Consider the following 23178-nt stretch of genomic DNA (forward strand, 5'->3'; position numbering starts at 1 on the left):
TTTTTTGTGTGTGTGTGTGTTTGTTTGTGGGGTTTTTTTTGTTTGGTTTGTTTTTTTCTTTTTGTTGGTTTGGGTTTTTTTTTACTGTGTTTGTTCGTTTCCCTCTCCCAACTCAGGAGACCAAAATTTCGTTATAGGACAAACATACCCTGAAAAGTGAAGTAACTTGTCAGTACGGATCATAAAATTAAACACTCAGAGCACCTTGCAGGTTATGGTTCTAAGGCTGGTATTTTTTCACAGATTGGAAATCACTGGGAAAAAACAACAAAAAAAATTGAAATCCTCCAACAAAAATGTAACTGCATAGAAAGAAGTCTATCCTGCTCTTCAGTTCCTATAAAAGGTAGGGAAAGCTGAATAATTAAGTTAAGAAATTTAATAGTACTAGATACATGTACCCTGGTGGCAAAAAGAATAGCAGAAGAGAATTATCATGCAGATCCAACATACACAGGGAAGCATTACAGCATGGTAAACAGCATCAGCTCAATAGATCTGAATATTTTTTTAATTATGTACATCAATAGCCAAAATCCTCATGAGATTTTGTCAACTGTACAGAAAAAAAAGAAGGATGAGGGGGAAAAAAAAGCTCTACAGCTTGTTTCTCACAACTGAATGGTTTCTTTAGCACCAAACAACAAACCCTCTCCCCAGTCACATTTGGTGTTTGACAAGGAACAGCGAATCTCTTGGCTTTTTTTTTCCCTAGCCAACTGCAACTCAAGGGACTCACAGAGATCAGATGGAATAAAAACAAGAACGAAGCGCATTACAAAACATATTTATAGCAACCTCTGTATTATTACACTGTTGTTTCAGAGAAAACATGAAAATATTGGCTCTATTTCTCAAGTCAGTAGTTCCCTCTCATGGCAAGCTGTATAGAAAAACATTCTGGAGACATGCTTCACTTTTCAGACCTCAATTCAAGGAGGCACTTGACTGTCAGCCTAGCTCTAAATACATGAACAGTCTCACTGAAAATAAAACCACTTTTTGTGCTGAAGTTCATGATTACTTTAGCATTTTCTCAAACTATCTCTAATTCAAAGTCATGAGTCTCTGAAATTGTTAAGCAACCTGTCATCAAGGCACTTGAGATATTGTCCCTGGCAACTCAGTGCCATACATAATTAGTACAAAATTTTACAGTATACAGAGAAAAGACTAATCTCCTGGGTCATATGAAAGGACGAGGAAGCAGACACTGGAGTTCTATTTTGCTGAAGCTTTGGAAAAAAGTGGAGGCATTGACTTCTCCTAGATTAAAAAAAAAGGATTACTCACGGCAGAGTTGTACAGATTAATTGTTACAAAAGCATTTTGATTTCTTCAGACAGGTCCTCCTGAAGTAAAGTAACTACTGCTGTGCAGCAGTATCAGAGATGAAATGCGAACTTTTATTTTTATCTTTTTCCTAGTGTTGCAAGTCAGCACAGCACAAATATGGTAGGTTCAGAGGAATTTTTTGAAAGCTGTAAGCAATAACATGAAGAACAACAACAGTGTACAGGAAGATTCCAAGCTGAGCTGTGGCCTACTCTATATGTTCTTCTTCAAGTCTGAAAGTGATCCGAAAAATTTTAATCAGACTGGAAATTCTTCGGACTGTTTCTCACACCAATTCAGCAGCTTTTAGAAATCTATGATAACTTACAGAGTCAAAGCAAATGGCCTTTCTCACCTTCCAACCTGATGAAAAGTGTTCAACAAGTAAGAATCTCTCTGGTCCTTTTGGAAAGGTAAGGGAATCCAATGAAACGCTCACCTTCAACTTCAAATCCTTTCACAGCTAATACCCCTATTCCCATTATCCTCACCTCATTTCTCCTTCAGTAAGAAGAGAACAATTTACACTGCAAAATCAGCTCAAACAAGCAGTTTAAGTCATCTACCTGTCTGATAGTCAAATAAGCACCTTCACATTCATCCATGTACTCTTAGGTAAGATTTTGTCTTAAAAATTCAGTTATTTCACTATTTGCTTACTCTCTGCCATGAGACCTACAGTAACAGATAACTACTAGCTCAATGATGCACAAGATGTGTTTATGATGCACGTCACCCTTCTTGTACGCTCATGTGTTTGTATTCATCTTCTAGAACTCAGACTGAATACTAAGATCTCCAGTGAAAAGATCAGCTTTCGAGCTGCAGGTAGGGCACAATGATTTCAATAGCTGATTTCACCAGCTCCTGCAGTGATTCTTCGCTGAGCAAAATAGGGATATTGCATATGCCAGCTCCATATCCACTCCTTCCAGTGTAAGGCTTATTAATCTTGATCTCTTTTTTCTTTTATTTTGAACACCATTCATCTATGCTCTTTGTTTGGCATATCAAAATAATGTCAACATTTACCTCTAGGACTAATGCACATTTGATAGGAACAAGGAGTCGCCCATATATCAATAAGCCTGTGTTTCAGACCATCCACACGGTCAGAAAGACCTCACTGCATCAGGTCATATTGAGAACATTTGGGGTTAGGTCTTCAGGATGTCTCTAAGGGTTAGAAATGATGCTGCTGCCATCAGTGATGTCTTCTGTATTCTTCCTACCTTCTATAAAACCGAAAGACTACTAGGTCGTAACTACTATTTAGCTATTCACCACACTTAATCAATTTTGCATAGTGAAGAAAATAATGACTACACATTTACACTGTTAACTCTAACTACAGCACAGCAGCAACATAATTGATCCTACTTAGACCTTCCTGTATAAAAATAAGCCTCACCTGGTTTATTTTCACCTTTAAACATCTACATGACAGCTCAACGAGCAGTCAGTACAGCATTTTGCACTGCTAGGCACTGAAAAACATCTGTAAGATGCTCAGCCCGTGGTACAGTTCTAACTGAAGAACTATACAAAAGTCAAACAGAAGTAATCGAGTTCCAGAGGAACCTTGACTAGACAATAGTATTAGTACTAAAACATTCTATTTTTTTCTTATGATATTTTTTCCAGTTGCCCCAGCTCTCTCTGTAAGGAACCATGTATTTTAGTGAAAACTTGAGCAATTTCCCTGCAACATTTTGTCAAACCTCACATTGCTCCCTGTGGAGAACTTCACATTTCAGATTTCGCCACCAAACCTAAAATAATCCTGTCTGGAATTTTTCTGTTACTATCATTTGCTTTTCTGATTTCAGGCTCCACTGCAACAAAAAAAGGTGCAAAAGGAGAAAAAAAAACCCAAACCAAATCAAAAATTCTGCAAAAAACAAGTCCTCCCAACCCCAAAACCACAACAAAAAAAACAAAGAAAGAAAAATACAAACCCATAACAATGCAGGCTTAGAACGAACATCTAGAGGAAAAAGAAAAAAATAGCTTCGATACAACAAGGTATGAGGATATAGACTCAGTATCTTAAAGGGAAAACGTACTAGAACTGCAAATCAAAACCATTCTCTAAACTATCTGAGACAAAACCACGAAAATTTCTTCCAGGTCTGTGAAATCAAAAGCAAAGCAACAGAAGACTTAGTCAAAGAGAAATATAAATCCATGTAATGAAATCAAATGCAGGAATGTTTCTAAACATGTTCCACAAAGGCATTAAGAAAGATAATTTTAGTGTTTCTCTGCACTAAAAAACCCAGCATAAAATCATAGAATGGTTTGAGTTGGAAGAGACCATAAAGATCATCTAGTTTCAACCCCCTGCCATGGGCAGGGACACCCTCCACTACACCAGGTTGCCCAAAGCCTCATCCAACCTGGCCTTGAACACTCCCAGGGATGGGGCAGCCACAACTTCTCTGGGCAACCTGTTCCACTGCCTCACCACTCTCAGAGAGAAAAATTTCTGCCTTATATCCAATCAAAATCTCCCCTCTTTCAGTTTAAAGCCATTGCCCCTTGTCCTATCACTACATGACCTTGTAAAAAGCCCCTCTCCAGCTTTCCTGTAGGCCCCCTTTAAGTACTGGAAGGCTGCAATAAGATCACCCCAGAGCCTTCTCTTCTCCAGGCTGAACAGCCCCAACTCTCTCAGCCTGTCTTCATAGCAGAGGTGCTCCAGCCCTCGGATCATCTTCGTGGCCTCCTCTGGACTCGCTCCAGCAGCTCCATGTCCTTCGTGTGCTGGGGACTCCAGAGCTGAACACAGTATTCCAGGTGGGGTCTCACGAGAGCAGAGCAGAGGGGCAGAATCCCCTCCCTCAACCTGCTGGCCACGCTCCTTTGGATGCACCCAGGACACGGTTGGCTTTCTGGGCTGCCAGCGCACATTGCCGGCTCATGTTGAGCTTCTCATCCGCCAGCACTCCCAAGTCCTTTTCCTCAGGGCTGCTCTCAACCCATTCTCCTTCTAGTCTCTCCCATCTTTCGAAACACATTGTTTGCAAGAGTAAAAAAATATCTCTTCCATTATTCAGAAAGACAGACGCATCTATTAGAACTGTAAGTTCTTACTAAACTAGACTATCTAGAAATTTTAACTTGGCAATGAGCTAGTTGTCTGGAAACAGAAAATATGCTTTGTATTAATAAGCAGAGAAGTAAAGGCGTGTATACATGGAGTCTTATTTGATATTGTCATTTAGGAAGATTATAAAATGTTAGCTAGCCAACAAGGTTTTATTTCACCCTTTCCTATAAGATCACACACATTGCCTAATTTCAGCTAACAGGTGAAAACAGGCGATAAAAAATAGGCATCAATCTAACAGAAGTTTCAGATTTAGCCGATTTAGCAGATTTAGCAATGGCAAACTGCACTCTGTGACAATTGTCTAGGACAACTAGAGGTAGTAACATTTTCAGTGTTAAACCCCACAGCAGATGGAGCTAAGTGATATCTGCAGGAACAACATATATCATGTCTTTTATCAGCTACAAAGAAACAACATACTGGTTTTGCACCACATGTATTTAGTATGCAAAAAACACTGGCTGTCCATTATCTCTCACACACAAACAACAATAGTATTACAATAATCACAGAATCATAGAATGGCATAGACTGCAAGGGACCTCAGAGATCATCTAATTCAACCTCCCTGCCATGGGCAGGGACGCCTCGCAACTAGATCAGGCTACTCAAGGCTCCATCCAACGTGGCCTTAAACACCTCCAGCGAGGGGGCATCCACAACCTCTCTGGGCACCTCAAAGATCATCTAGTTCAAACCCGTCTGCCACGGGCAGGGACACCCTTCACTACACCAGGTTGCCCAAAGCCTTATCCAACCTGGCCTTGAACGCTTCCAGGGAGGGGGCATCCACAACTTCTCTGGGCAATTTATTCCAAAGTCTTACCACCCTTGTACTGAAGAATTTCTTCCCAAGATCTATTCTAAATCTGTTCTCCTTCAACTTAAATCCATTTCCCCTTGTCCTGTCAGCAGACACTCTTGTAAAAAGTCCCTCCCCAGCCTTCCTGTAGGTTCCCTCCAGATATTGGAAGGCAGCTATTAGGTCCCCCTGAAGTCTTCTCTGTTCAAGGCTGTATCTTATGCAGTATTCTGCTGAGGACTGTTTTCCAGACATATTCATGTACACACAAGCACTACTGCCGTACAGGATATAGTACCATAGTGAATAAATCATATTTCAGCAGTTTTGTCAACACCAAAATACTTTCACTATAAAATGTTTTAATGTTGTTTTTTTTTTCCTTTCACAAACAGAATGGATTTATTTTCTTTACTGTATGTATAAAACATTCATATTATTGGCAGAGATTTTATTAATATAAACTGACTTGCAATCTGATGATACATGTCTATTTTGAGTAGCAAAAGTTCAGCAGAAATCCATTTTTTTTCTACTGGCTAAAAGAAACAGCCTGTGTTCCCAAACGCTAAATGTTTTATTGAAGAGTATAGGCATCATTCCCTTGCAGAAGGATGCATTCTTCAGTACAGCAATATACATACGGTACAATGTGCAACTGCTGACTGTTCTGTTTCCATAACCAAGGACTCGCCAGTCTCCAGCATGCTCAACATGCGCCAAAATGTCTTACTGGACTGCAACTGCCAACATGCTGTCTCAGTCAGGATCACGGCACATCAAACATAACACACAGCCTAACAAGCTGTGTTACTTTAGAGACTAATGCCTTAGGAAAAAAAGCTGGATCATACTAAAGAAAAAATGTTAACGATTACATTCACACTTCTTTGGTGGGTCTTTTCAGCCTTTCACAGTCAAATGTTTCCATTTCCTCACTCACCACTGCTCTTGTATTGTTCTGGAGGGCAAAAGATAAAGGACACCGTTTTATTTGCTTTCCTAGTATTTGTATTTAGGGGGTTTGCTTTTAATAAAAAGGAGATTGAAACAAAAGAAAGTGCTTTAGCCATCAAAAAATTTTGCCAGTGAAGTTTCAGATTTGATCCTTCATCATAACACTGCCACTATGTGAAGCCCTAAAGTGGGGGGCACGGGAAATTAAAAAGAATCTTCAGTTTGGATGGGTCTTGAGGTACTGGCCAGGCACTGAGACAAAATCCTAGATGCATGATAACAGTTAGTTGTCCAAAGTTCAAAAGTGTACAGCTCCAGTCTCATATAGATTATAAGCCGAAAGAACTGAAGGCTCAAGTCCTGCAGAACACTGAGATGCTGGCAGGACTGAGCAGCATGAAGGGTCTTAACTATAAGACAGAGCAAGCATGCTCTTGTCATAAGCATTCTCCCATCTCAGTTTGTGGCTCTCTGGACCTCTACTGAAAACGGGACCATCTTCACCACAGTCCCACTAATGAGCTGTGCATGAAGCTAAACAACAGTTAGGAATCTGTGGAATTCTGCTAAGCCAGTGTTTTCTCAGATTAGAAAGGCACATATTATTCTGTCAGCTAGTTAAAGAGCTCTGTATTGAGGAACTGCTCACATTTCTAGGATCCATCACCACACTGGGAACACAGTGTTCTGAACTCAAATCCCACTTCACGTTCAATTTAACACAGTGACAAAAATAAATATCAGCCTATATCAAACTCTTTATTCAATGAAATCACAAAAGATCACCGGACTGCCACAACTTCTGCAAAGACATTACCATAGTTGAAAATATTTTCAGGTCAGTGGTGTTCAAATAGGTAATCACAATTTAGAGCCACTGAGCAAGGCTCCTTTGGCATTTCTGACAAGATAAAAACTCCCTGACTGTATGATGGTTCTGATCCTTTCAGAGCAGCTTTAATTTGATGGAAATACAGAAATTTATCAAGAACACCCAGAATGTTTCTGCTTTTGCAAGGAACACTTGCAACAGAGTTCCCAGTCTAAAGCAGATGGCCCTCTAAGATGCCACTCTGATAGATGCCAGCTCAAACATGAAAACTTAATTCAATAATCCAAGTGTCAGATCTGAAAGGGTCCCAAACAAACTGTGATGCTTTGCAGTTCAGGTGGAAACGCTGGAAAAATTTCATTGCTTCATCCAGAAATCATAAAATACTAGCATTTTGGAAACTGTAGCTCTTTAAGAATGCAAAAGGGAAAGTTTTCTAAATTTAAAAAAAAAAACTTTAAAATAGTGCAGGTGTATGTTCGTGCATTTTATTTCTCATTGGATGCCTTTAAAACAAACACACATCCTTCAAATGATGACATTCTCTTCTGCCACAATACAAGGCATGTTTACTTTACATGTTTCCCAACCAAAAATAAAACATTGCCCTTGCATACTCAGATAATAACATAGAAGCATGCAGGAAGTAATTTTTTTTCTCATTTTAAACACTGTTGGTATTAGGAGAGGAAGAAAAATTTTCGTTGTTTTGTTACAAAAGGACAACAGAACCAATGTGAATTCATTCAGGTTGTTAAACTCTACTTCAATTTTAAATTCATTAGGAGTATTCAAGGAGAGGTTTGGAAGGAGAGATTTGTTAAGAAGGGCATGTGTGTGTTCTTCATCTTAGCTAAAGATGTAATGCAGCTTGGAATATAACACAACTTAAAATTTTCTGCTGCATTCTGAGAAAAAGGAGAATTCACAGCGTGTCTCACCTGTCCAAACACTGCTGACAACTAAATACTTGTTTTTGAAGCGGATCTCATACATCGTCAGGCTGGGAAATAATACAAATAGACTTGGTGAATTGATCTGAAGAAGGAATGTGACTTAACCTAACTAAACACCATCTGATGCACAATAAATACAGAAGCTAGAGGACTTCAAAACCATTACTGAGTATAGCTGTCCATTCTGGCCTGTCATTAATGGACTTCATCCTCAGTCACTGTAACACTAAATTTCCTTTAAAAAAAATAATTTTTAACTCTTAAGAGGTTGATGTTGTAGAATTCTTTTGGTATAATTAACGGTAGTCCTACAGAAAACCTCTTACCAAATGAAGTACTGCGAAACAATGGAGCAAGTGGATGGGAACAGGAGGAAGCTAGAAGAGGGGTACTTCATACACGTTTTTTTTTTAAAGTTAATAGGTTATAAAAGCAGTAATAACTTTGACATGATGTCTTTCTGGAGGAACAGGTGACTAAAACCTTGTGATGAACTTTCTCTGCTAGTCATGAATCCCCAAGGAAAAGCCCTGTGATTCCACAGTCACTGCTCAGCTGGACAAAGCTGTCCTCTGAAAATGCAATACATTCTAGGAAACTAGCCAGATAAGAGAATTTTACTTTAGTGCCACGGTTTAACCCAGCCAGCCACTAAATGCCACACAGGTGCTCACTCACTCTCTCTCATCCCCAGGGAACGGGGAATAGAATCAAAGAGGAAAAAGTAAGGAGACTTGTGGGTTCAGATAAGAACAATTTAATAATTGGGAAAAAAAAAAGTAATAATGATGATGATAATAATAATATACACAAACAAGTGATGCACAGTGCAATTGCTCACCATCCACTGACCAACGCCTGTTACAGCTAGTGCTGTACTCTAGAGGTTGGGTGCAGAGGCAGAAAGAGGAACTGTTTGTGACTATATGACCTTTAAAGGTCCCTTCAACATAAATTAGTATATAATATAACATAATGCATTCATAAGAGGAAAAATGAAGTTTACATTGCCACAGTATCTTTTACATTTCCAGCTTTCAAAAATCAGAAATTGCACCAGCAAAGAAGATGCACTGAAATGGATTCTGGTAGCTGACTTGAAACTGGAGCTATTAAAACAATTTTCACTCAGTGAGGGCATAAATCAGTTTCCCCCCACAGTTCAGATGGGGATGGGGAAAAAAAAAACCAAACAAACAAAACACGCAGCAGTACTTTTAGGAGCAGTAGCAAGTACCTGGGACATTAAGTAAAATGGCAAATATTCCGACAGTGGGTGTTCACCAGGCCAGTCAGACTGAATGCTGGCCAATAAGGTGCCCAGTTAACTTACTTGCCTCATTCAGTATGTAAGAAAGCCCTCACCTACACAGAGTTCATCCAAGGAGTCTGGCAGCTCCCTTCAACAGCAGATCTGCACAGGTAAGGACTTGCACTTACGTTACGGGCTGAAGAGTTCAAATAGAAACTATGACATAGGATATAAAGTAAGGCAAAAAGAGAATGAGGGTAAATCAGACCCAACAAAGTGAAACTGGCAGAAACTTGAGTCCAAGAAGGTGGTAACGATCCTCTGATAACATCTCAAAGTAAACCCATCATTTTAAGAGTACAGTTTTTAAGTGTACACTGTTTAAACAACATCCAGCTTTGTAATTCCTACTGTATGTTAAACTCGGTCAACAAAACTTGTTCTCACACGACTTTTCAGTTGATTATGTTACTCTGCTATGCTGGTTTCTTTCTGATTAATAAAACAAACAAACGTGAACTGAGGGAATAAACAGCAAGAAACCATGTCCCCAAAAAGCTTGGAAAGGGGTTTTTAAATGCTATGCTTAGCATTTTCATTTTTGAGTGTTTCTTGGCTTGAGTACAGTACTTGATACATGAAATTAGTTACATGCCAGGATAGATGGCCTCATAGGAAGTACAGTGGCTTCTGCTGAAATCACTGGAAATAAAACAAAGTATTTGCCCAGAAATAAGAAATGTGGCCTGGCAAAAACTGTATTTTACATTTTTGACGTACAAGTCACTGTACACTAGTCACTAAAGGCCTATTGCTATACCTATGAAAAAAAAAAAGCAGGAGAATGGCTAGCCCTTCCCCCTAAGTCCCACAAAAGGTAAACTAATACTCTTAATGCTATTCCTGTAATAAGTACTTTGGGTAAAGACACTACGTTCACACAAAACAAGAGATCAGACTCAGTTGCTTAGGGTTGTATCCAAAAGGAATGTGAAAACCTCCAAGGATGGAGACAGCACAACCTCTCTCTGGGCAGCACATTGCAATGCTTACTTGTCCTATTCATCAGTAAGCTGCGAATGACAATTAGGGTGAAACAGAAGCCTCCCCATTACAAGAGATTCTCACTCCCTATCAGGTACGCTATGTGAATGAGATCAAGCAGGCCAGGCCAGTAAGAAGATATCAAAAATTATAACTATTTACATACTTTTCAGCCAACCAGAATTATGTGCCAAACAGCCACTGTTTTCAAATCTCAAAAGAAAAATCATAGAAAATTAGAATGGTTTGAGTTAGAAGGGACCTCAAAGATTATTTAGTTCAAACATCCCTGCCATGGGCATGGACACCTGCCACTAGAACATGTTGCTCAAAGCCTCATCCAACCTGGCCTTGAACAACTCCAGGGATGGGGCACCTCTTATCTGGGCAACCTGTTCCAGAGCCTCAGCACCCTCAGGGTGAAAAACTTCTTCCTTATATCTAATCGAAATCTCCCCTCTTTCATTTTAAAGCCATTTCCCCTTGTCAACATTGCCGGCTCATGTTGAGCTTCTCATCCACCAGCACTCCCAAGCCTTTTCCTCAGGGCTGCTCTCAATCCATTTTCCGCCCAGCCTGTACTTGTGCTTGGGATTGCCCCGACCCACATGCAGGACCTTGCACTTGGCCTTGCTGAACTTCATGAGGGTCGCACAGATCCACCTCTCAAGTCTCTCAAGGTCCCTCTGGATGGTATCCCTTCCCACACAGCTTGGTGTTGTCAGTGAACTTGCTGAAGGTGCTCTCAATCCCACTGTCCATGTTGCCAACAAAGATGTTAAACAGCACTGGTCCCAATACCAACCCCTGAGGAAAGCCACTCATCACTGGTCTCCACTTGGACATCAAGCTGTTGACTGCTACTCTTGGTGGATAAGGGTGGTCGCGCTCCAAGTCCATTCATCAAATTCATGTCTCTCCAACTTAGAAACAAGGATGTTGTGCAGGACAGTGTAAAATGTTTTACACAAGTCCAGGTGGATGATGCCAGTTGCTCTTCCCTTATCCACCAACACAGCAACACTGTCGTAATATGCCAAACTTGTCAGGCATGATTTGATCTTATTGGAGCCACGTTGGCTATCACCAATCATCCCCTTATTTTCCACATGTCTTAGCACAGTTTTCTTGCTGGACACAGAGGGGAGACTGTCTGGCCTGTAGTTCCCTGGGTCTTCCTTTTTGCCTTTTTAAAAATGGGGGCTATGTTTCCCTTTTTCCAGTCAGTGAGAATTTCACCGGACTGCCACAACTTCTCAAATATGGTGGATAGTGGCTTAGCAACTTCAGTTGCATGAAAGAATGTCTTTAAAACAAACAGCAAAGCTGAGCTAAAATTCCAACCCATGCACTGAAGGCCTGACCTGCTGTAGTAGAAATTCATAGTACAAATTTCCAGGAACAATTAACTGATTTTTATAAGACAGCAATTAAATTTGTCAGAAGGAAAAAAAAAAAGCTGCAACAATCCAATGCAGTCTTAAAAAAAAGCCAACTAGGAAAAAGTCCATGACCCACAAGTAAAACACAAAACACAGGGACAAGCCAATTTAATCTCACCTCCGCCTCACAAAGCGCCTGAAGACCCTGTAACACTATGGCTGCGGGTGAAGCTTGGTCAGGCTTTGTGCATTCATGTAACATCTGGGAAATTGCAGCCAACATGTCTGCTCCATGCTGGTATGGCCTAAGGGAAAAAACAGGAAGATACAAGGCAATGTTCATGCAGACACAAAAGTTCTATTTTATGCACAGAAATTCATTAGGCATTGGTTTTGTTTAAGCGACAACTAAACCATACTAAAACTGGGGGAAAAAAAAATACAAGGGAGAATATGACAGAGAGCTCTAAAAGGCTGAGTGCCACAGAAAATTAAATCAGCAGGCATAAAGTTCCACATAAAAGATCATCAAGTCGTTAAGCTATGGAAGTTTTTGTCCAGGGACATTGCATATGATGGAAGACTACATCATTCAAGTGACTGAGAAGGAAAAATCCATGTGTGCTATTAAAGACAATATTCTTGGCTTCTTTGTTACAGTCTTCTGTAAGTACTCGCTGCTGTGTATTGGTGAAGATTCTGGCAGCAAAAGACTTTTGGCCCTCTCAGATCAGATAGGAACACTTATCCCGATTTTTTACTGCTGCAACATCATTTGTCTATCCTTCAATGACTGCATAGGCTACTTGTTGGCTTTCCAGTCTTTTAGTATCTATTCAGTTTTATTGGGCAGTGGTGGGGGAGGTGTCAACTGCTTATTCAGCAGTTTCTCATACTGTTTCTGTAAGAACATGAAGTAAATAGCACCTGGCTAGGCGATTTATATACACGGAACATTCACACTTCCTCTGTTTGCTCTCACCTTCTTCCAAATAAGTTCTAAATCCACAAACAATGTGCATACACTTGAACTCTAACTACACCACTTAGCAGGCAAAAATAATATTTTTTGCTGCATTGAAATTTATCTCCTGCTTTTCACTTTTTTATTTCTTCAGAAATGCTGTTTGGCTAAATTAAAGAAGATTGAAGAAGTAAAGGAAAGCTTATTTACTTGGGTTTTTTTTCTTCGTTGATGATTGAAAGATACATGAATTTTTCCAGCTGTTAGTAACTGACCTTCATGAAGGAAAGCGAAATGTGGAACCCAAAAGATAGGTGGTAAGGGGAAGAGATGGTATTGTGTACATAAAACCAGGAAGTAACTGATAATGCATTTAAAAATAACCTTTATAGGAACTATAAATTATCATGAAGTACTGATATTCATGGATTGTTAGAGCTGGAAAGGATCAGTATATCATCCAGGTAGACTTGTACATCTGGGTTCTGTGGTCACTACTGTATCTGAATAAGGAGCGGTGATGTGCATGTGACAATGTGTACTTTTCAGAAAAGCATCCAATCTTTCTTTGAATAGGTCAAACGATAGGCGCATCATTAGATGTTTCTTCTATTGTTTCATCCCTCTCTAATAATTTAGAACTGGTAGGCTTTAAGCTTCTACCCTCTATCAGCACAGGATACACGTTTTGTTTCAGTATGAAGACCTTTTAATTTTACCATTACTTACATATGATTTCTATTAGTTACAATACAAACCCCAAAACTTACTAGCTGCTGAGATCAGCAATGCCTGAGTCAGTATCTCATACAACTAGAAGAATATCACTCACAATTAATATAACAGAGTAGGTAAAAATAATTACGCAGCTTTTCAGAAAAAATAAAAAAGTCTTCTTACAAAGACACAAGACGGATAACACGTGTGCTCACCTCTGCCTACATATATCTCTTATGCAAGCAGCTTTAGCAATCAGCTTTTCCCACTGAGTATCTTTGTCAGCGGACAAAGAGGGCATATCCGACGCCGCCAAGAACTTCTGCAATTCTGGGTAAATCCGATCCTAGAAGAGATTCAATTTAGAAATTACCAACATATCTTCACAAGTTGGTGACAGGATTTTCAATTGGTAGCACTCTTACATGAATTCCAAACATCACTTTTATTGCATATCATATGTCACTTTTCTTCCTTATTGGAATCCAATGCTGCATTGAGATCTAACTGGCTTTTCCAGATCAAATCTCATGCTACTTCATAAACAGAGAAGCAAATTATTGCTATGTAACTAAGGTCTTGTTCTTACTGCACATTATGAAAAGCAGAAAGCTGTCGTTCAAACAATTTTTTTTTTTCTAATTCCAGTATGAGACCTGATGAAATGAAAAGCAGGTTTCATGAAAGACATGCTACTGAAATTTTTCACTGAAACAGAATCAATATAGACACCACTTCCACTATTTACTTTATACTGCTGACAATGAGACACTGGTATAAGCAATGTTCCAGAATTAACTCTCTTCCCTGGTTAGAGGTAAGGAAGGTTTTCAATTACACTTATCGTAGTGACACTACAAGAATTTTCTAACCTGTCTTTCCCATAAGGATGTCATCAGTCGCAAACTAATTGCTCTAAGCTTTGGTGTGCTCCCCAGCATGTGTATGGCGCGTAGAATCTGAGCTACACAAACCTGAAACAAATTTTTTAACAAAATGTCAGTTATTTTTTACATCCAAGAACAAAGACTAACGTATAAATCATTATTTTATCACCAAATACAAAAAGGAGATGAACATCCAACTGCAATGTCAGACACAAACTGGAAGACATTTTCTGAAAAACTTGAAAAAAGTGCATAGTGAGTCCAAGAGCATTGGGGGCAGAAGGAAGCGGGGGGCAGAAGGAAGCGGGGGGCAGAAGGAAGCGGGGGGAGCTTCAGCTGGACAATACATATATATAATGATATACATATAATGATCATGCAGCCAAAGCATAACATACATTTCACTCTTTAAAACAATTGTCATATCCCAACCAAAATACTAGAAAGTTATGCTAAAGCTTGCAAATCAGTTATTTTAAGCAAGCTATGTGTTACTCAGTCTAAATAATTTTCTATAAACAAGTGACTTCTTATTGATACAGTTTTTGTTGTACTAAAAATTTTTCAATCTGACCTTGTGTACACCCAGTGCAGGCAATGTATATAATACATCTCTGTAAAGTGCAGGCTCCAATGGTCTTCCCAATTTAAATACCAGAACCGGGATCAGATTTGGGACCTAAAATAAAACAAAAGCAGGAAGTAAACCTGGAACTAGGTTGCCAACACAGTATTTTACATATGACAGTGAACTTGTCAGAATATGTTAGAAATTCCTACCTTTTTGCATTATTTTTTATTCTAATAGGAAAGAGAAAGGAAAATTGCAAAGTCTAATTTCATATGACTTAGAATTTATTTCAAGTTATCGTCTTAAAAGCACCTTGTTCTGCATGTTTAGCTGTAACCACTGCAATAATTAATTTCCACAATAAATTAATTTTCATTTGAAATTCCATTATAGGCACACTGAAAGGAACATATAATTGAAAATGGTACATTAAACTACATATCAAATCAATGAAGAAACCATTCCAATTTAGTTCTATCATTACAGAGGAACTCTGATCATGCTATTATCATATCCTACAAACCTGTCATATAATACAATGTAATTTTCTGCCTTCTTTAATATACGGTACAAAACTTCCAGGGGGATACCCTGAAAGTGAAAACTATAAATTACTAGTTCCAAATTACAGACAAAAAAAAATACTGTTTGTTTTACAAGACATGACTATCTTTACAGTTGAGTCATCCAAACTCGTGATTCCACAAACTCAAGAACTTTGTTTTGGAATCTGTATTTAATAACTAAGGAATTAGCTACAATACATTATTTTTTCCAGTTTTCCAAATAGTACTTGACATTCTTAAATAGAATAAATCCCTTTATAAACCAAAATTCCCCCACATTTTTGACTAATTGACTAGTCTCCCTCTCTCTATTTCCCAAGGTTGTTTTCTACCAGCTGTAGAGGCAGTAATCACCCCATCACCTGCCTAAACAGAAGACTGGCTTTACTGTAAATCTTTCAAAGGAAAGTCAATAAAAGTGGCTAAGAATTTAAGGTAGTATTCATCCGAGTAGACTTTCACAGACAGGAGCACTTTCAGTACAAATTTAACAGTGCTTTGCTTTCCCACCTTTTTATTCCAAACTGAAAGCATCTTCCTAGCTAGCACCCTCACCCCCCTTTCTTTCAGACCTCTGGACTGAAGATAAGTTGGGCAGTTTTCCAGCTTTTGTTGTGTACTGATTTTGGCTGGGATAGAGTTAAGTAGCTTGTATGGGGTTTTGTTTTGGATTTGTGACCAAAACAGTGTTGGTGACACAGGGATGTTTTAGCTATTGCTGAGAAACTCTCAGGAAGCATCAAGGTCTTCTCTGTTTCTCACACTGCCCAGTCAGCAAATAGGCTGGGGGTGCACAAGGATCTAGGAGGGGACATAGCTGGGACAGCTGATCCCAACTGACCAAAGGGATATTCCACACCATATGATGTCATGCTCAGCAATAAAACTCAAGGAACAAGGAAGGGACGTTCAGAATGATGGTGTTTGTCTTCAAGTTACCACTACGCATGCTGGAGCCCTGCTTTCCTGGAGATGGCTGAACACCTGCCTGCCCATGGGAAATGGTGACTGAATTCCTTCACTTGCTTTGCTTGCGTACACAGCTTTTTACTTTACCTATCAAACTGTCTTTTTCTCAACCCACGACTTTTCTCACTTTCACCCGTCTGATTCTCTCCCCCATCCCACTGGGCAGGAACAAGACAGCGGCTGTTTGGGGCTCAGCTGCCCACTGTAGTTAAACTACAACACGTACAAATTAAATTTTTTAAGTTATCTTTTACATAAAAACTGAATGACAGATGAGCAAAATAGAAATAAGATGTCAGAAATACAGATGAGGCAGGATCTGTCAAGCTAAAACTTCGTATGAAGCACAACACTTGAGCGAACATTACACACACAACGACTACTTTTTGAAGTAAGAGTTGTAGGAGCAAGACTTCCTCCATTAGATGTATTAAAATATTTTATACACAGAAAATGTAAATGGCAAATGAGTTACTTAAACATCTTGCCTTACACACATCACAAGGCTGTTAGATTTACACAAACAAGACTGGAAATCTGTATAAATGCTTTTATAGGAATTCAGGCTGCAACTGTGGGTTTCAAAGCCAATGTGTAATAAAACACATCAATCAGTTTTCAATATTTCAGAGAAAATTCAGTGGAGGTTATTTCTTTATCTAACCGTGCATATCAATATCATAGCACACATCAGCGTACAAGGGGATGGTAAAATGGCTCATCTGAATAAGCTAAGCTCTAATGACAAATTTAGTTTTTCAACTCAAGCATTCCTTTGGCTTTGTTTTTTTTTTTTTTTTTTCAGTGTTTTTTGGTTTTTGCTTCTTCACTCCCAAAAGCTGAATCTATAATAAACACTACTATTACCTTAAAGCTAAGGGTTAAACATATCGACCACAAGAAAGAGTCACCCACCAAGATTTGGTTTTAATCATATTTTCCAGCACCTCGCCCCAGCGTGAACATTCTTAACCACCGTTCATAACATTCAAAATAAATGATAATAAAAATAAATTATATTAATAATCCTCATCTATAAAAGCATACAAATCCTTTGAAGTCAGCCTACTCAGGCCTAGACTTCATTAGCTGTGATCAGAAGTTCATTCCAAGTCCTATATCTGCATTAATTTTCTAGTTACCAAGTTTTTTCTACACTAAACAAGTATTAAATTAGACTTCTGCAACGACTGTTACAATAATATCTAGTAAACAGATGCTAAGTTCAATTTACAAACTTCTCAGGAAAAGACTAAGCACTTGCTACTATAAGGCCAGTTACATATTTTCTTAAAGCTGTTGTCTTTAAGTATGTACACTTGTTTTAAACCATGTATTCAAATTATAAGACCCAGAAAAAACCAAAATGTTCTAGTACAGCAAATCTGCTCCTCTCTCCATCTCCCTCATGTAATGGATAAACAATGCTGGGACTAATTTCAGTATTAAATTTGTGTTAAAGCTTCATCAAGGGTTTAATAGCTCCAAAAAGCTCATACAACAATTCATTAGCTCCCAGTGGGTAGGAAGCAGCTCCAGAGAAGGACAGGCATGCTGCCTGGCAACACTGCCTTCTGCATCCCCATGCTCCCGGAGGGTACAGCGGCTAGGTCAAGTCTGTCATTAGCAACATAAAGAAGGGTTTCAAGACTATGTTTTGTTTTAAAATTAATTTGCATCTCAAAAATGATGCCAAGGTATGTCAATAACTCTCCTTTTTAAAGTAAGATTAAATATGTGAGACAAAACACTTATTAAATAACAGGTCTGAGAATCGTTATCGTTCTCTGGAATTCGGTGGTCTGATTTCTTTTTTCTAAGCTACAGGACAGCTATTCTTCAAAAGCACAAGCTACAGGGAAGATAGTAGGGGAAAAAGATAATCTTACTCTCTTGTTCCTTCACATTTCCTTGCATTTTACTGAAGAGGAAATTGTCCTTATGCAGCCCTTGTGTCAGAAGAAAGAATAAGAGAGCGCCAGAAAAGACTACGTCAAATGAAGTCCAGTTCAAACGAAAAAATCCATTTCAAAAAAATATAATCCAAACACGTATTAACATACGCTCTCTGCATTTTAAATTCTAAATGCAGGACATCACATCATTCCCACCACCATTTCTTTGCTTGCATGCCTATCCTGAAGGGTTCTTTAGGGTCAATTTTAACACTAAGTTCATTTGACGTGCCCCACGAAAAGCCAACCAAAAGTTACAAAATAAATGTCACTGCAAAGTTCTAGTTTTTATTACTGGGAAACACTGGGCTGAATTTTGGAAAAGAGGTAGCATTAGTACAGTTCTCCAGTAGGCAAGGCAGTGAAACGAGCAGGTTTTGGAAAGCTTTCAGTACGCTGGCATTTCTTGCTCCAGTAAGCAAAAGTATGGAACAATTCACACAGATGAAAGAATCAGTTTTTCAGATAAGTTCACAAATGAAGGTAAGCTTCCGTTTATAAAAGCCATAAAATAAACTGCTTTCAAAAATCAGAAGCACTTTTTAAAGAACATAAGTTAGGTTTTCAAGTTCTTGTACTTCAGCAGGATCGTAACCACTGAGCTGCAACCATGAAGAATTTGTCCACAAGATCTGACTACAACACGATTGTTTCCCTACAGCTATTCTCTGAAGTTCACACAATCAGACACAGAACAATACCAACAGGCACCACCTGAGCCAGTCAAATGCAATTCAAGATATCCTTAAACATGTTTTCTACATGAATAAAAACGTATTTTACTTTTTTTAATGCACTCTCAGCCTCCAAAGAAAGCAAAGTATTGCATCTTTAGATGGATTTCCCAGAGGGGTGACGTTTACCACTGAAATATTTCATTCCAGCAGTTGGAAGACTATAAAAGAACGGACGTCCTCTATGGCCTCATAATCCTCTAATAATGGTAATAGATCTTGTGCTACTATTCATCAGTGACCTCTCAGTCAGACGATTTAATTTCTTCCCCTTGCAGCACAGCTGGTTTCACACAGAGTGTAATAACAGTTTTTGCACAACAAGAAAATTCATTCACTTAGGACTGTATTAAGTCTTTCATGAACAGCACGTGTCAGTGCAGCCTCTGCAATTTGATTTAAGATAGTCTAAAACACCATGATCTACTCTTCATTCATCAGCCTTCTTAGAAGATTTCTGGATTTTCTTCCATAGTGTTTCAGATCATTACTCCAAAGTATCTCAGCTAAAAACAGATCTAATATAATCACTAATCTAGCACCATAAAAAGGCTTTTACCCAGTGGGGAAGGAGCAGGTATGTACACAGAAGTCCTCTGTAAGCTCTCTTCATAGAGAGGGTAAGAAAAAAACAAAAATAAAGCATAATCAGAACAATGTCTGCAAAATCAATTTTGGTTATTTTTAAACCTGGCAAGGTTTTTAAAATACTCCATTAATCTACTGCAGAGACAACAGACTCCTTATAAAAGCAACATTCAGTGTGGAAATGTAAGATCCTGTTTGTGAACCCCCCCTGTGGAGTCGTAATATACATGAAAGCAATGAGGATAGCATTCTCAACGCACATGGTCTCTTTCTCACCCTGCTTTGTTTTAAAACAAAATTCTTCAACTCGGATTTTACATGACAATCACCTGTGGCTTTTCAATTCAGTATCCACAGCTATAAGGACTAACCATGTGAAACACAAAGTAAGAGAAGCTCATTAGCAGCAGAATTATTGACTATTTCAATTGCTTAAAAAAAAAAGCAAAATCACAATACAATTCTTTTTATGCCATGATGCTCGCCATGACATCTCAGCACTTCCATATATTCTGCTATTGTACAGGTAGTCCACAGTTTGGCTGCAAAGTTGACACTTTTTCATTTTGTTCTGTAGATATTTTATTTACCTCTTGCAAGGCCGAGCTCCAAGGTCTGTTAGCCCAAGTTTACTTTGATTTGAACATGAATCAAAGACATGGAATTCAGAATGTACCTGTATTCACTTGGTTAGACCTTCTTACCGTCACAAAACATCCGGGTTTAAACTGGGTGTTCAAGTGCTGCTAACACCAAAGGAACAGATTCAAGTTAATATAGGTGACTGTTTAAAAATGAACTTGGGATTAACAGCCATTTTTTGTTCTCTTCTTTCCACATCTAACCCCTAACTTTCTTCTTCTCTTCTTCAAAACAACCTTTTAATTACTATGCTGCACACCACCTTCCACTGCGTCCTTCAGAAAGTGCCCTGTGGAACTGAAGACTCAAAATGTTTAAGAAGTTTGTTGTGATAAGCTTTCCACTTTCTCAACTTGAAGGACATTCTGATCACTGTTTTACCACTCACTTTCCCCACCTTTTACAAAGCACCATTTATTTACGTGGAACCCAGTAAAACATAGAGCCACATAAAGCAATTCCTGAAGCGTAACTCTGCCATCACAGTAGCCATTGAGTTTACTAAATTAACCAGTTATTTCCCCCATCCAGGAGCTTTAATGCTTTCTCCTCCCGTACTAACTACTTTAACTGGAAGTGGAAGACTAGCCAAGACCTAGGTAATTCTTCCTGTGCTAGAAAGAGCACCTCCAAGAAACAATGTGAAAACCTTTCAGTGCAGTGCTGTGCCACACTGTCGTAATCTCTGTGGACCCATTAAGCAGACACAAAACTGAAATAACTAGTCAGTCAAGACAGATGCCAGCTGATCCCAATTTCAATTGAGGCTGACAGCAAATCCCAGTTTTAAAGCATTAAGATCTTTTGGAATAATACAAAAAAGTAATTCCAAAGACAGCAATGCATTGCATATTACTAACTGGAGAATATTCAGGTGTTCTTGGCTGCACTTAACTAAGGACTGAGAAGGGAAATATTACCTCAATTAAGCACAATATCCTTTTCCTGCTAAATTTCCAAACATTACCCAGCCAAACACCTGCTGTATTACCAATTACACTGATTGCTTCATGATACTACTACAAAGACACCTGAATACTTTACATATTTTGCAGAAAAGTATTTTAAAGCCCACAGTAATTTAAAAGACTAAAAGCTCACCATTTGCAGTCCCTGTTAGCAAAGGAAATGTGAGCCAGTTAGATGATATCAACGAATTATGGTTTGAATTCTGCATTTTAAACAGCAGTTTCTAATTCACATAGACTTCTGCTGATCAGCAGGCAAACAGAAAATACGATGCAGTTCAGACTTCACCTTCTCATTGCATTTAGGCACAAGCCATTTTTTCCAACATCAGGAAGGACTTTTTCCCCAGCCTGAGGAGCTTCTTAATTCTGACATAGTCAGATCACCAGTTAGCTCAAGAGGCTGTTAACATCAATTGTATTTGCCGTAATGGTGAACAAAAGCTTAGGCTTAAAATAAGCAGAACAAACAAAGCAGGTAAATCCACTCATGTCATGCTGAACAACTTCAGGTTAAATTCCTCTCCCTGCATTTGCCTAAAGCTTCTGTAACTATGCTGACTTGCACTGAAATTTACCTCTAAAACTGTTCATTGAAGTCAGGGGAGCTATTCCAGTTTACTCCAATGAAATTCAGAAGAGAATTACTCCCTACAGAAATGCCATGGTACCTAGTGCTCAGCAGCAATACCACCACCATTTGGTAAACGGCTCTCTGAGCATAGGCTGTTTGGGAGTTTTACATTGTCGGAGTTCCTAGCTTACTTTTCCTAATTGCAGTACATTGATTTCTCCCTGCCACAGACCACCAGAGCCTTTGTGATCCAGCATTTTTCACTATAAGGTTTTCAACACCACACAGCATTGGTATCTTCAGTTAAATGGAGTGGAAAGAAGGAGGTGACAAACTAAAAGGAAGCCAAACATTGCATGAAGCAGCAAAAACAGCTTCAAGTATCCTCTTGTCACAGCTGTCAGAGAGAATCTTTCACTCTGAGAAGAGTACTGTGAGGTTCTGACTCGCTCGCATGTTTTGTTACACTTTTTTTCTGCTTTTTAATTCTTCCTTGTTTTGTGTTACTTAACCATCCTCTAGAAGAGGCACAAGGCTACAACAGAATGAAAGAATTTTATAACTGTAGTTTAAGAGAATTTATCTAAATGCAAGAACACAACAGCTGTTCTCAGAAAGTAAGAACCAACCATTAGGTGGACAAAATAAGAATGGGAAAAGATATCCTGAAAACAACAAAAAGTACTTCATTTTGCACATTTCCACCAGATGCCTAACTTCTGAGTTCCAACTTCCAGTAGCTCAGTATCTCCACTGATGTCAGAACGGTAACATCCCAGGGCATCTGTTCTACACACAATTCAACAAGGAGCACACCAAGGATATTGAATAAATTTGAAAAGAAGCATCGAGGAACTAGATCCTGTTTGTACTTTGAGCTTTAAATAAGCTGTGTAGCCTTACAGGTTCTTCTTAAAAAAACACCAACATTGCAGTTCAGGCTTTGTATAAACACTGTCATCTTGAGTCTGCAACCACCTGTGTATTCACTAAAATCAAACACCATACTAACTAATGCACAGGACAAAACAGGAACTTCAAACAACAATAAAATGAGCAAAGCACAACACTTCTGTATTTAATTCACGAACAGGAATGAATGTACTCTAAGAGCAAATTGCTCAGTAACTTTTTCAGTTCAGCGGATGGCTGCTTGTGATTTGAAGTGTGCTACACATGTGCTGCAGACCCCTCAAGTTGGCTGTACCCTTCAGTCTAGTTAGCAATTTTCTCTTAACTGCTATACCTCTTCCCAATATGCTGCATCCGTATCTGCTCTGCTCTGGTTGAGACCCCACCCGACTACTGCATCCAGCTCTGGAGTCCTCACCACAGGAAAAACATGGACCTGTTGGAGCGAGTCCAGAG

General features: G+C 38.9%; 1 protein-coding gene across 3 annotated transcripts in view; it reads right to left on the bottom strand.

The window, feature by feature from the left end:
* Positions 1-23178, bottom strand: part of FOCAD (focadhesin) — a 118870-nt gene that overhangs the window by 62821 nt on the left and 32871 nt on the right. For 2 of the 3 annotated variants that reach the window (XM_086628997.1, XM_086628996.1), the window contains 4 exons: positions 14818-14922; positions 14229-14330; positions 13572-13702; positions 11854-11980 (listed from right to left, as the gene is read on the bottom strand). In XM_086628997.1, the coding sequence (XP_086485123.1) occupies positions 11854-11980; positions 13572-13702; positions 14229-14330; positions 14818-14922 (465 nt within the window). The remainder of the gene's footprint in view (positions 1-11853; positions 11981-13571; positions 13703-14228; positions 14331-14817; positions 14923-23178) is intronic. The other variant, XM_086628998.1, reaches the window with a different exon arrangement.

Source organism: Tauraco erythrolophus, chromosome Z (genome assembly GCF_009769465.1).
Source record: "Tauraco erythrolophus isolate bTauEry1 chromosome Z, bTauEry1.pri, whole genome shotgun sequence".
Classification (NCBI taxonomy): domain Eukaryota; kingdom Metazoa; phylum Chordata; class Aves; order Musophagiformes; family Musophagidae; genus Tauraco; species Tauraco erythrolophus.